This window comes from Falco naumanni, chromosome 2 (genome assembly GCF_017639655.2).
Source record: "Falco naumanni isolate bFalNau1 chromosome 2, bFalNau1.pat, whole genome shotgun sequence".
NCBI lineage: Eukaryota > Metazoa > Chordata > Aves > Falconiformes > Falconidae > Falco > Falco naumanni.
In genome coordinates this window covers 58,314,428-58,327,270 of record NC_054055.1, presented here as the reverse complement: position 1 = coordinate 58,327,270, position 12,843 = coordinate 58,314,428, and the positions used below count along the sequence as shown (strand labels likewise).

Sequence of the window (12,843 nt, the reverse complement as noted above, 5' to 3'; positions counted from 1 at the left end):
CCCATACCAAAACCTAACCAACAAATAAAACAACAAAACCAACCCCAACCCCCCCAGCAAAACAAAGCGTCAAAAACCCTCCAGTTGTCCTTCTCAATTTTGAGAATTATTTCTTAAGAGATGCTGTGAGTTGCCAGGCAATTTAAAGAGCCACAAAGGAGTAGAGAACAGGCGTAAGGTTTTTGTAAATGATGTTGTCAAATCCTTCTGTTTTCACATTTGCAGGACATGCAAACCTATATCAAGATTATTCCTTCCTCCTCCCCCTCCCCCTAGCTGCTACAGGTTAAGCAACAGTTCTTTCCCTAGAACAGCTAACAGAGCAAGGTTGATGGCTGTAATTATATCTGGTAGATTTAGTGAATGCTGATAGTGGCCACTCAATAGGGTTCAGTGACCTTGGCACAGATTGTAAGTGGGACTTGGAGCAAAAGAAGTGCCATTAAACCAAACTACTCAGGTTTTAGCTTGTTCTTACTGTGAGACTGGGTATTCATCCTTTCTTCCATCAGCATTCAGAAGAAATTCTCATATGCTGCCTGTTCCCTTGCTATCACTTACTCATTGTGTGGTATTGTGCATTAGGAAACAAGTTCTTGGAGTGAAAAGTGATTTGAAGGGATAGGAAGGTGTATGTGGAGAAGATGTCTTTTGGGCAGCAAATTTGCTGGGTGACTCACTGAGGTATGCTGGGAATATTAACTTTTTCACCCATGTAATTTTGTACTTGCATAGGTAGTTCCTTAAGGGTATATGATGCAAGAAGAGAGCCAACGATTTGGCTGTTGGAAGTAATATGAAAAGAACTATTGTTAAAAGTACCATGGGAAGTCCTTCAAGCCACTGTGTTTGTAAAAAGATGAAATGCATTGTTTCCATAATAACCTGAGTTATTTTGCAGATAGGTATCTATTTAGCTAGTAGTTTCCTGCAATTTTGGGAGCCATGTTGGAAATGCAGTCGAATAACTTGTGTACCATGACATTCGTTTTGTATGTGCATTGTTTCTCTGGATCCTCTGTTGATCCTTATTCAGGTAAGAGCCTGAAATAACAAATTGAGTAGTGTCATCTTTTTTTTTTGATTGCAGTTAAGTGGTTTAAAACTACAGCTCCTATAACAAAGTGATAAGTTTTCAGCATGTCTTAAAGTCCTGTTTTTCATCTTTTGCTTGTTGAATCATAAGTTATAGGTAAAAATTTTTAGTGTATTTCTTTATAACTTACCTATTTTGACTGTGTGGTGCCTGAGTAAGCAGTACCTCATAGTTTTGGGGGGTTTAGTTTGGGTTTTTTTTTCCTAAATATTTTTTTTTTTGTCAGATAAATTACTGAGATAATCACTAAGTCCTCAGCAGAAAATGAATGTTAAAAATACACATCAATTTAGCAATTAAGGTCTATTTCATGCAGGATATAGCTTCAGAGCTACTGCTTCACACTTCTGTTGTTAAATGAACCTCCTCTAATGGTACATGTGTGTTGATGAAATGTAAACTAGAAATTACGTTAATCATTCCATATCTTTAAACTGATGTTATAAAAATGTTGGCTTTGGTTTTGTCCCTCATCATGTTTTGAGAAGAATAGGGAGAATGATGGGGAAAGAAAATAATTTATATTGAATTACAGTAATTCAGATGCATTCAAAAGTACCTGACCAGGGTAAAACAATGTTACAGTTTAAAATCCTTTGCTTAATTAAGCAGAAGAAATACTATTTAAAGTGTAAAATATTATAAAGTCTTTATTAGCGTGAGTGTTTCTAAGTGCCTTGTGCATTTCTGGTTGCAGTTAAGTGTAATTGCCGCCCATTTCAATGAAACAAATTCCTGTTTGGCAGCTGCATCCTCAAATAATGGTATAATTTAGTCTGAGCTGTTCTGTACTTCCGTTTTCTGAAAACAAAAGGGGTTGGTGCAAAATAAAAGCAAAGTGTAACTAAATGTTCTTGAACTATTGTCTACCTTGATTTACACAGGAAGATCTGTTTTTGTAAATTTGATTAAACTGCTAGTTTCATTCTTAACTCTTAAAGAAGCTTTATAGGGTTTTCTAGACTTCAGTGTCTATGTATTAGAGACTGCTTAAAAAGTAAATGCATTAAACTTGAATTTCCTAGAGAAAAAGAAGTATAAATCACTATTTTCTTGACTAATAGTTAATTTTATTATTTCTTTTGGTCCACTTACATAGGAATATGCTTGCATTGTGAATGTGATGGACAAACTCTTGGTCAGACTCAATTTCATGATTGCAGCAAGCTGAAAAAAACAGTATCTTAGGCAGGTGAGAAAGCAGTGAGGAGGGGAAGAGAAAGGGATCTTAACATCTTATGTTAGGTCTGAAGGGTAAGCAACCTGTGCCTGAAGTTGTGGCTTGTTAAAAATACTAGTTATAAAAGAAGGGTATTTGTGCTTTTCCACAACTTAATTCGCTTCCTGCAGATTAAGGTGACTTTCTCTTCTATTACAGAATAACTAAAAATTAATGTCAAGTTAAATTTAGGATGTCAGTTAAATTGAAGTGAGATAATTAGCTGTCCAAAGAAGTGGAGCAGAGCTGAGACTTGAATGAAGGTGGTGGCTTAGTTTCCACAGCTGTTTGGTTGCTCTAGTGGAAGGAGTCTTAAAATTGGGATGTGCTGCCCTGGGAAGTTGAATTTTCTCTCAGATGTATTTTGGCTCTGTAAATACAGCCACATAGGTTTGTGTGCTTGGAGGCTGCACTCGTTAGAAAGAAACAAAGGGAAACCCAAAATACCCCTCTCAAAACCTGGACAAAACTGCTCATCACAGTTCACTTTTTTTTTCCAGGAGGAATTTAGCATACAATCATATGCTAAAACTATTGTGTGTGGGAGGTAGGTTAGTCAAACCTTCAAAATTGCAACAGTGTCAACTAGGTTACATACAGAATTGCTTTGCACTGCACTAAATAATTGTACAGAAATGATCCCAATAAAAATTGCTGCCTTTTATTTTGCCAGTGTGTGTAATGCTGAACAGTGTCTGTAAGTACTGGTATAGCAGGAGAGTAGATTGGATTACAAAAGCAAAGTTGAAGCATGACTTGAGTTTGTTGCAGGTAAGGAGAAGAATGGAAGATGAAAACCACTGAGCACTGTGTAACCTTGAGCCAATCACAGCTGAGAGACACTTCTGAAAACGGTTCACCGGACAAGGGAGACACCCCCCAGTGTTTTGTACTGTCAGCAAAAAGAAAATCCTATGGTAGCCAAAGGCAGCGAGTGATGGCTGGCTGGTCTCTGTGGCTGATTCTCTCTCAAGTGACTTAAAATCAGAAAATATTTTGTTGCATTGTCTTCCCAGTGGTTTTTTTGAGGATGATCAGTGATGGACATCTACAATGCTGAAGGGTTCTGAGGAGGGAGGAATGAGCTGAGAGCATTAATAATGTGCAAAACAGAAGTGAGCTAACTGGGTCAAGGAAAGAGGCTGAGTGAGACTGGTAGTTTACTTTAAGTGCTTAAAGTTTGAACATACAGAGGTTTTTTTGTTGTGGTTTTGAGTCAGTATCTTTGTAGAGTTTGTAAGATTTTTTTTTTTTTCCCTGTGAAGACAATTTGATGTTAAGGTAAACTTTTAATACAGATTTAACACAGAGATGAAAAAGAGCATCCCCACTCTTAACGTCGCCCCCCCGCAAAAAAAAAGAAAAAAAAAAAAAAGAGCAATGTATTTGTTTAGGGCACTGGTCCTGGAAAATGTACTTGGTTAGTGACTGGTTGCTGACAGTACCAGAGTAAGTGATACTGATGTAAAAACAAACAAAAAAAAACCCCAACCCCCCCCCCCCAAAACCCCTAGGGTTTTATACTTGTAAAGAGGTCCAGTTGTCAGTAAGTGGCTAATATTTACAACAAAAATATTTTACAGTATCAAAGCCTTGGTTTTGTAAGTGCTGTAAAGGACTTGAACTGTTTTACATTGTCATTTTAGAAATGCACGTTCTCTTTTTTTGTTTGACTCATAACTTTTAGGCATTAAAATGGATCCACCTTTTTTTTTTTCTTGGGGGCTGGCCTTTGTCGGTCATGCATTCCCACCATGACAGATTTAGCAAACTGCAGCTGAGAAGTTAGACTAGTTTGTACTTTTTGCTGCCTGTGCTGGGGAAAAAGCTATTGTTTTCACTGGATCACTGGCATGTTGATTACTTTGATGCCAAAAAACATACGGTTTTGCTGCTCTTCCTATTTTCAATCAAAGAATGCAGGCAAGAACAAACAGAAATCCTAAGAAAGAGCTTATTATTGAGCCTCCGCAGCAGCGCAAGGATGCAGGTCCTTGTGAAGTAGAAGTGGAGTCTCCTGTGGTAGTGCTGGTAAGAATTGTTTAAACAAGCTGTCTCTTCCCTTCAATAATTCTAGTTCTGTCTACCAGTGAAAAACTGCTTAATCTGACACTAATGAGAAGTTCTAGCATTCTTACTTGTGAAAAAGGTGTATTTAAGATTTAGGTTGGATTGTTTGTGTGTTGTCTGCCTTTTTAATTAATTTTTGCTGTTCTGGTTTACCAAATCTTTGCTTTTCTTGGAGTGTAACTTTGGAACTTGGTTTTCATTGTAGCTGCTTTTCAGTGTCTGTTCTGTCTTACATAGCTGTACAGCTCTTTGAACCTAGCATGAAAACAATCTATGCTTTAAAATACGTTCTAGCACCTCTATTTTTTGACTGCCCAGAATATATTTAAAATAATTTGCGCTTTCTAAAGACTGTGTGTGTATTTTAATAATTTTACTTAAGTGTTACTTGAAGAACTGTCTAGATAATTCAGGTGTACTTCTGTTAGAGGATCTATTTTTCAATGCCTTCAGTGCACATTATTTAGGAACTTAAGGTTTTAAAGTAGCTTCCAGTGAGGGAAAAGGAAATATTTCTCTGTGTGTGGGAAGTAATCAAATAAGAACACTTATTATTATTTTTTTTATATTGCTACATGCATAGTTCTGTTGGAATTTTAATAGTACAGCAAGAGAACATAATAAGCAAGCTATAATGAATCCACGAACTCTCTCCAGCTAGGACAATAAACCTTTTCAAATAACAGAGGAGGATTGTTAAACTAATAACTTACACATCAGTAGAAAGTAGTACTTTGATAGTTCTTACTAAAATTCCAATTTTACTTAGTCATATCTTATACTCAATCGCTGCATTAAAGGATGATGGTCTTATCTTTGTCTGGCAGTGGTTGAAGTTACTGGGAGCTGTTATCCTTAGATTATGTATCCTCCTGCCGCCCGCACCCCACCCCCCCACCCCCACCCCCCTTGAGCTTCATGCTATGCATTTAAGAATTGAACCAAAACATTTTGGCTATCTATATATAGTAATACACATCTGTAACTGTACGGGAATTGTTACTGTATATAACTGAAAGCTTACATGTGTGTTAGTAAGACAAATCTTCTTTTCCTTTACACTGTTTTCCTTAGTTTTGTTCTATTCAGAGCAGTTGTTAGTAAAACGTGGTTTTTTTTGTATGGGTGTGTTCTGATTTCTGGTCCAGATTTTCATCAGTACAATATGAGCTAATCTTGTGTGTGCTTTCCTGCCTTTGGAATGTTTAACTTTATTTAGAACTATTTTTATTCCCCCATGAATACTCAGAGAGGATATTAGTGTTTCTGCAGATACTTAAGAGTACTACAGTTGATCAGCAAGCATATATGCTCCAAAAAAAGGAAGTATAAAACATTGCGGTGTTTACTTAAAACCATCTATGAAGTACATCCTTAAAATTTTCCATGCACTACTTCATTTAATGTTCATGGATTATGTACCTCTGGTGTTTGCACTCCTTTTTTTAATTTTCAGATGAAGTGGGTGCATTCAAAATATTGAAGGTCAATATTTCAAGGGAAGAACATTCAGGTTCCACATAGGTCACACAAAAAAATGTCTTTGCTGTCATTTCAGTTGCTATTTTGGTCTTAATCTGTTACATATATAGACAAGTATATATGGCATATAATTATAGATGGTATAATATCCCTTTTTGCTTCTGCTTTTGTCTAGTTCATTGAGGAAAATGAGATGAAATGGTGCAGGGACAGTTTGCACTAAGTGTTCTGCTAGGCAGAAAGCGAAAAGTAGGGCGCTATGTATCATTTAACACTGACGTTTGAGTCCATTTTTATTTCATTAGGTTGTGACGTTGCAGTACATTTTTACTGCCACAGTGAAAGGTAGGTGTTTTTTCACTGGTATAGGATGCAGTGAGGTATAAGTGAGACTGATACTGTTGCTAGTTGGTGGAACAAAATGTAAACGGCAGAACTTGTTTTCTGATTAGAAAGCTTAGAACTGTATTAGATAGCAATCCTCAAAAGCCTTTGGAGCAGGGGGTTTCTGGTTTTCTCTAGCAATACTTCTCACTGACTATTGCCAAAAACTCTTTCAGGTGTGGATGGGCAATTATGATGTGATTTACCTAGCACTTGAGATTTTTGAGTATTTTTAATAAAGATGAGACAGAATCAGCTGTCAGGACTTCAAGGAAGCAACAAGTTTTCTGTGATACTCATTTAATTCTTTTGAATGTAGTTCACAGAAAGTCTGCTGGAGTATTGAGGGAACTGGGTGTTCATAACTGTAAGCGTCCCATGTGATACTGAAACAATGTTATTTGATTGAGCCCTGCGCCTGAACTAACTTTCCCTGGGTAGGGAGGTAGGCTCACAGAAGGAGTCATCTGCTGTTTTCAGTGCTAATATGTTAGTACGTGTGCTCTCTTGTTTTCCTGTGATTTGAATTAGATTGTGTCATAATTTTTGCTTTTGAGGTTAAGCAGCAAGAAGAGTCCATGGAAAAAGCATTTTGATTTTCCGGTTGGTGCCTCAGAACCTTACTTGGGATGAACTGCTGTTGTACTAGCTGTAGTAGAAGTTACCAAATTAGTACATATGTTGTTCAGTTGCATCTAATATTCAGAAGTAGTAACTGCTTATCAAATCAGATGATTTTTCTGGGAAGTTGGAACTTCTGGAAGCCATCTTTCTGCTTGGAAACATGCTGGCAGTATAAAATACAAGACACCTGAGCGCATCTGTCCAACTGAGAGCATTGCCCAAGTCTGATTCTAGTGCTAGAAGTTTCTGTCCTGATAAGAGAACTTCATAGTTCATATATAATAATAACAATAACAGATACAATGAAAAGGAGGGAGAAGGGGAGAGGAGTGAAATCCAAAGGGAAGGGAGGAAAGGAAACTAGTGATGCACAATACAGATGCTCACCACCCGCTGGCTGATGCCCAGCCAGTCCCTGAGCAATGATTAGCAGCCCTGGCCACCCCTCCACGCCGCCTCCCCCCCCCTTCATATACCAACCACTACCATCCCATGGTATGGAATACCTCTTTGGCTAGTTCAGTTCCACTGCCCTGGCTGTGTCCCCTCCCAATTTCTTGTGCCCCTCCAGCCCTCCCACTGACAAGGCCTGAGAAACCAAAAAGTCCCTGACCGCACTGTTCCCGCACCAAATCCAAACCGCGGCACTGCACTAGCCACCAAGAAGAAAACTAACTTAATCCCAGCCAAAACCAGGACAAAGGTGCATCTGGCTGCCTGCGTACTAAGGAAGCTCGGAGCACACCATTTGAGTAGTTCAGGATTCATTGCAGCAGCCTGAATACTGAAAGGCAATCTTAACAGAAAGTTTCCTTGCAACAAAAATATTATGTATACTGAGTACGTTAGAGAAAATTAACCTTTTCTTATGTTGTGTTTACGTGCTTCTCTTATGCTTTTCTGAGCGAAATGATCCAACTACTTCAGTTACAGAAGGGTGCATAAAAGTAAACTTAAACCTTATATGATGGACACTGTTGTTAGTTCTTGGCTCTGTGATAACACATTTTCATGAACAAAAGGCGAAGATGGAGCAGCAGCTGTGTTTCAGGTGCTAAGCTCTCAAAATGTGTTGGGATACAATATACAGTGAACTGAACAGCTGTTCACCATCTCCTCTGAGGAGAAAGATGACAGGCTCAGTTTAACGTTTTCTGCTGTGGCTCCTAGCTGTATTGGTCTGTGCTGAGCATGTTGTTATATAGCTTAGAACTTCTAGTAAATCCTTCCAGTGTGATTGTAAATTATAGCTATTTTTGTTGAGAAAGTTACATTTTGTTCATCAGTTTTTTGGTAGATTTATTTCCAGATTTTGCTTTTTTTGCCTTTTCAGCTGTTATGCTCTGTTATGTTCTTGCACTTTTCTTAACAGTAAAACTGCCATGTAGTAGGTATGAGGGAATCTCAAGTAACTTTTGAGTAGCCTGTGAGCTAAGCACTTACTGCTGGACATAAAGATATTTGCTCTGTGTAGTACAGCTGGAATTTCAAAGGTTATTAGCATAACTTATGCAAAACTATATATGAATCTCATCTTGTCCGATTACCTATAATGATGGTATAAGCTGACCTTGCTGCCGTTCTTATGTTTGATATACGTTACTTTGAGATTGGTACCACTGATCTTTAGAAAGTTTCAATTGGGAAGTCTCTTGTAATTGCCACGTTAAAAAAAAAAAAAAAAAAAAAAAAAGGAAATAATTTGATGTGTGATACACAATTTTAGCTGCAGAATGTGCAAGCTAGATTACAACTCCAGTTTTGCATTACTTTGCACACTCCAAGGCAGTGCTGCCTTGCTGAGAGCTCTCTCTAAACCTGCTTTGCCGTTAACAGAATGCTTGGCAGGGTAAAGTTTTTCTGTCTGATTGTGCATAGCCAGCTGTGCCTTGACAGCGGTGTGGGATTTAAATGTTGAATCAGTGCATAGTAACTGAAGAAAGCTACTCATGCAATTAAAAGGAAGCAGATGGCCTATCGGAATTTTGAAAAAAAACTGTGGAGGAGGAATTTCAATTAGCCTACCCCAACTGCAGTTCACTACTGAATTATAACAAGGTTCATTCGTTGCTTTGAACTAAGGTTGTTTTAATCCCTGCTAAACTCAGATCTGAGCTTTCTGGGCACAGAAACACAGCACCAGCACAAGCAAACACAACCACCAACATAAGAGACTAGTAATTTCTTCATAATTTTTTTTGCAGTGATTTTGATAAATTTTGATAAATGCTGACAGGGTGTGTTGTGTGAAATTGTTGTTTCTTCTGTGGTGAATAGTGTGCTTGTCTGTGTAACTATTAGTTGCACTTATCCATATGGTATAGTGTGACATGAAGTCTATATTTTGAATACTCTTTTAAGTTTTCATTCTAGGTGAAATCTCATTCTGTCAATTTTTTAAAGAGTAACTTCTTAAAATGAGTCAACAATTGTAATTTTTCCTCAATGTACCTGAATTTATTTTTCCTTTTTGTTTTGTTTTTTTTTTTTTCCTAGGCAAAACCAAAGGTCATAGAACCAATAGACTATGAAAATGTCATCGTTCAGAGGAAAACACAAATTTTGAATGATGCTTTACGTGAGATGCTACTGTTCCCTTATGATGACTTTCAGGTAATTTAACACACACACCCCCCACACCCCCTTTTTTTTTTTTTTTGAAAGATAGGTTTTTAGCAGTAGTAGTCATGAGATTATAACTTCCCATTTGTTTGTTTCTTAATTCTAGCTACAAAAGCCCTGCAGACTCTTTGCCATGAGTCCCTTTACACTGCTTGATTTATTCTGTCAGGAAGAAGAGATAGCACAGTTTCTTCATCTCTCCAGATTATAAGGGCTACTTCTGCAACTCAGCAATTTTACTGCCTTTTGAAGTAGATAATCAGTCAGTTTTAGATATTTCCTCCCTTTTCTAATGTAGGAAATCATGTCATACTGTTCAAAAAAAGTATCTACTTTTTGTCATGCTGTAACTGTTAAATTGATTATTTTGTGTCCTGTTCCCTCCTGCTTCTTAACAGTGAAGGGTTTGAACCTGATCAAATGAAAGCTGTTATTCTCAGCAGTGTGTTACCAGCCAAAATTTGGTTTTGGCAAAATACCCCCTGCATAACAGGGCTCTGACTTATTGAGCCAGACTTAACCAAGATTTAAGATCATATTGATGTATTTCTACCAAATAACTATGTTTATCTAAATAAATAGTTTATTTAAGTATGCTTTTGTGAATCCTGTTGTAGATGGTTAAGATAACCACCAAACATCTTAGAAACTGGGGTTGGTGTAAATAGTGAGGAAAGTCTCTCACACACACCCATACCTGAAGTCAAAATTTCTGTCTATAGTTTAGAAGTATGCAGATGTCTGAACTGTCTGTAAATTAACTACTTCTGGGTACTGTGTCATAATTGAATACCTTAGAATAGTTCTTTAAAAATCTACCTGAAAAGCTGAGCACTTTATTCAGCCAGGCAGTTGAAGCTAAGTTTATATTTTATCACGGGGAAAGTTGGTGATCAGTTGGTGTATTTCTACAGAAGGGCATATAAAGTCCCATAAATTACACAGAGTTTTTGAGGATTTCTACCTGGCCTATTAAAGTATTGACCTGAGTGCACCTGGACTTTGTTTTGAATATAGTCTGTGTGCTTCATTTTTACTGGCCCTTACATGAATAACTCTACTTGTAGCTTTCTCACTCTGAGCTAAAATTTTGTTTTTAGCAAACTACAGGTATTTAGAGAGTAGTTTGGGCTTCATGTGTTCTCATCCACATATGAAAATTTGAAGGACTGCCAAGTAAGACTTCTTACAAAAGGCAGTTGTATTGCCTATGAACATTATGTAATGATGCTAGTGTTCAAATCCCAAATCACTCATCATGAAGCCCTACACCAGGTGTTAGCTTTGGGACTGAAGAGCATGCGTAGGCTTTATCACCCAGATTCTCTTCTACAGTGCGGCCCTTCTCTATCAATAGGAATGAAGGATACTTCTGCTAAGTGTACTCTTATCTAATTGACTAGTTCACTTGCTGGGGGTCGTTCTTGTGAACAACTCTGAATTATCAATGGAGAAGAAACAAACCAATCAAGAATATCCTCAGGCATTTTGTTTGAGCAGTCTGGAGGGTGTCTGAAGTATTTAATTGCTGTTTCAGATGGCCTCTTCTGCAATTCTTAATCTCAGGCCTATATGAATGAAGCTAGTCCATAGCTCTGTCTGATGCTTTAAAGGGAATGACTGAATTTTGTTCATAAACCGTAATGCCTTTTGTCATCCTGTGTTTGGATTCTGTGGCCAGATTTTCATCAAGGCAGTCATTAAAGTGTGTGTTACATCAGAGGATTTCCTTCAGGTAGTCACAATTTTCAAATACAGTCAAACTTCCTGTTTCTTTATCCATCAGCAGTGTAGTATCTGAACACGTTTTCTGGATTTCCCCTATATGGTCTTTGGCAGAGTCTCATTTTATACTTTATTTATATGAAGACTGGTTTGTACTATCAGACTGTATTATCTATCAAACTTTTATTACCTTTTAAGATTTGTTGGCACAAACTTACTATTGTATGCATGACTCTCCAATGCTACTTTGATCTGTCTAGCTTGTTTTCAACAACACAATGTGTTTAAATCAGTTGTTCAGTGTATTAAGAAAATATTAACCAAGTCAGAGAACAGAAATCCCTTATGTGCTTTTTTCCCCATGTGAAACCTTTTAACCCCGTGCAGTTTTCTGTAATCATATTTACAGATTCAAAACGTTTAGTCTTGATATGGTTGTGAATATCGTTTGAATCATTTAAGTAATGGTGTATTTTCTGTGTTTGCCATTCTGCTGCTTCACATAGATACTTTTTTCCTTTTTCCTAACTTGTTGCTGTCACACAATGTGTGGGCAGCTCTTGGGTAAGCCTTGGCTCAGATTTTGTTACTGCCCTTATCCCCCACACGATGAATTTAAAATACTGAGCTAGAGTATTTAGAACTACCTGAATATGCACTTAAAAGAGTTTATAGGTGGAAACTCCTACCATTGTCTAAAAAACCTGCTCAAGCCATTTCCTCTTAGAGCATTCAGTTTTTATTTTTACCACGTTTGTCCTCACACTTAAATTAAGTGGATTACAATCTGAGAATGCCTTGCCTAAAAAGGAAGCCAAGCCCTGTTAATTTTAAGAGTAAGGCAGTTCTGTAACTAGCATGGCCTTAAGGGTAGCACTTAAAATGGCACTGAGAATATTTACTTTTCAGCACTAGATACCACTTCTACAACTTTCCATAGATTACAGAAGCTACGTAGTTTCAAAGAGGCAGATTGATACCACTATAGAATTTGCGCTAAAGTTGAAATTACTTTTGGAGAAATTGGAGGTAAATGTTTGTGATTAGTTTGGATAACTTCTTTTTTCAGGTAATGCAGTTAGATAACTGAAATGTAATTTAATAGGTGGATACTAAAGAGATACCTCCTCCTCTACTCTGCCCTGGTGAGGCTGCATCTGGAGTACTGTGTGCATATCTGGGCTCCCCAGTTCAAGAGGGACAGGGAACTGCTGGAGAGGGTCCAGCAGAGGGCTACGAAAATGATTAGGAGACTGGAGCATCTGCCTTAAGAGGAAAGGCTGAGAGAGCTGGGCCTGTTCAGCCTGGAGAAGAGAAGACTGAGAGGGGGTCTTACCACTGTTTACAAGTATCTTAAGGGCGAGTGTCGGGAGGATGGGGGCAGGCTCTTTTCAGTGTTGCCCACAAGGGGCAGTGGGCACAAAATGCAGCAGAGGAAATTCCAGCTGAGTATGGGGAAGAACTTCTTTACCTTGAGGGTGACAGAGCCTCAGGTAAAGGCTGTAAACAGGCTGCCCAGGGAGTCTCCTTCTCTGGAGACATTCAAAACTTGGCTGGACACAATCCTCTGTAGTCTATTGTAGGTGAATCTGCTTTAGCACAGGGGTTTGGACGAGATGAG

The 12,843-nt window shown here is 37.9% G+C and overlaps 1 protein-coding gene across 21 annotated transcripts in view; it reads left to right on the top strand.

The window, feature by feature from the left end:
• The window catches only part of DOCK9 (dedicator of cytokinesis 9), a 127,629-nt gene that overhangs the window by 26,478 nt on the left and 88,308 nt on the right, over positions 1-12,843 (top strand). For 14 of the 21 annotated variants that reach the window (XM_040584431.1, XM_040584447.1, XM_040584444.1 and 11 more), the window contains exon 2: positions 9,372-9,488. In XM_040584431.1, coding sequence (XP_040440365.1) covers positions 9,372-9,488 — 117 coding nt within the window. Of the gene's footprint in view, positions 1-4,107; positions 4,347-9,371; positions 9,489-12,843 lie in introns of those variants that run through there. The other 7 variants (XM_040584448.1, XM_040584445.1, XM_040584441.1 and 4 more) reach the window with 2 other exon arrangements.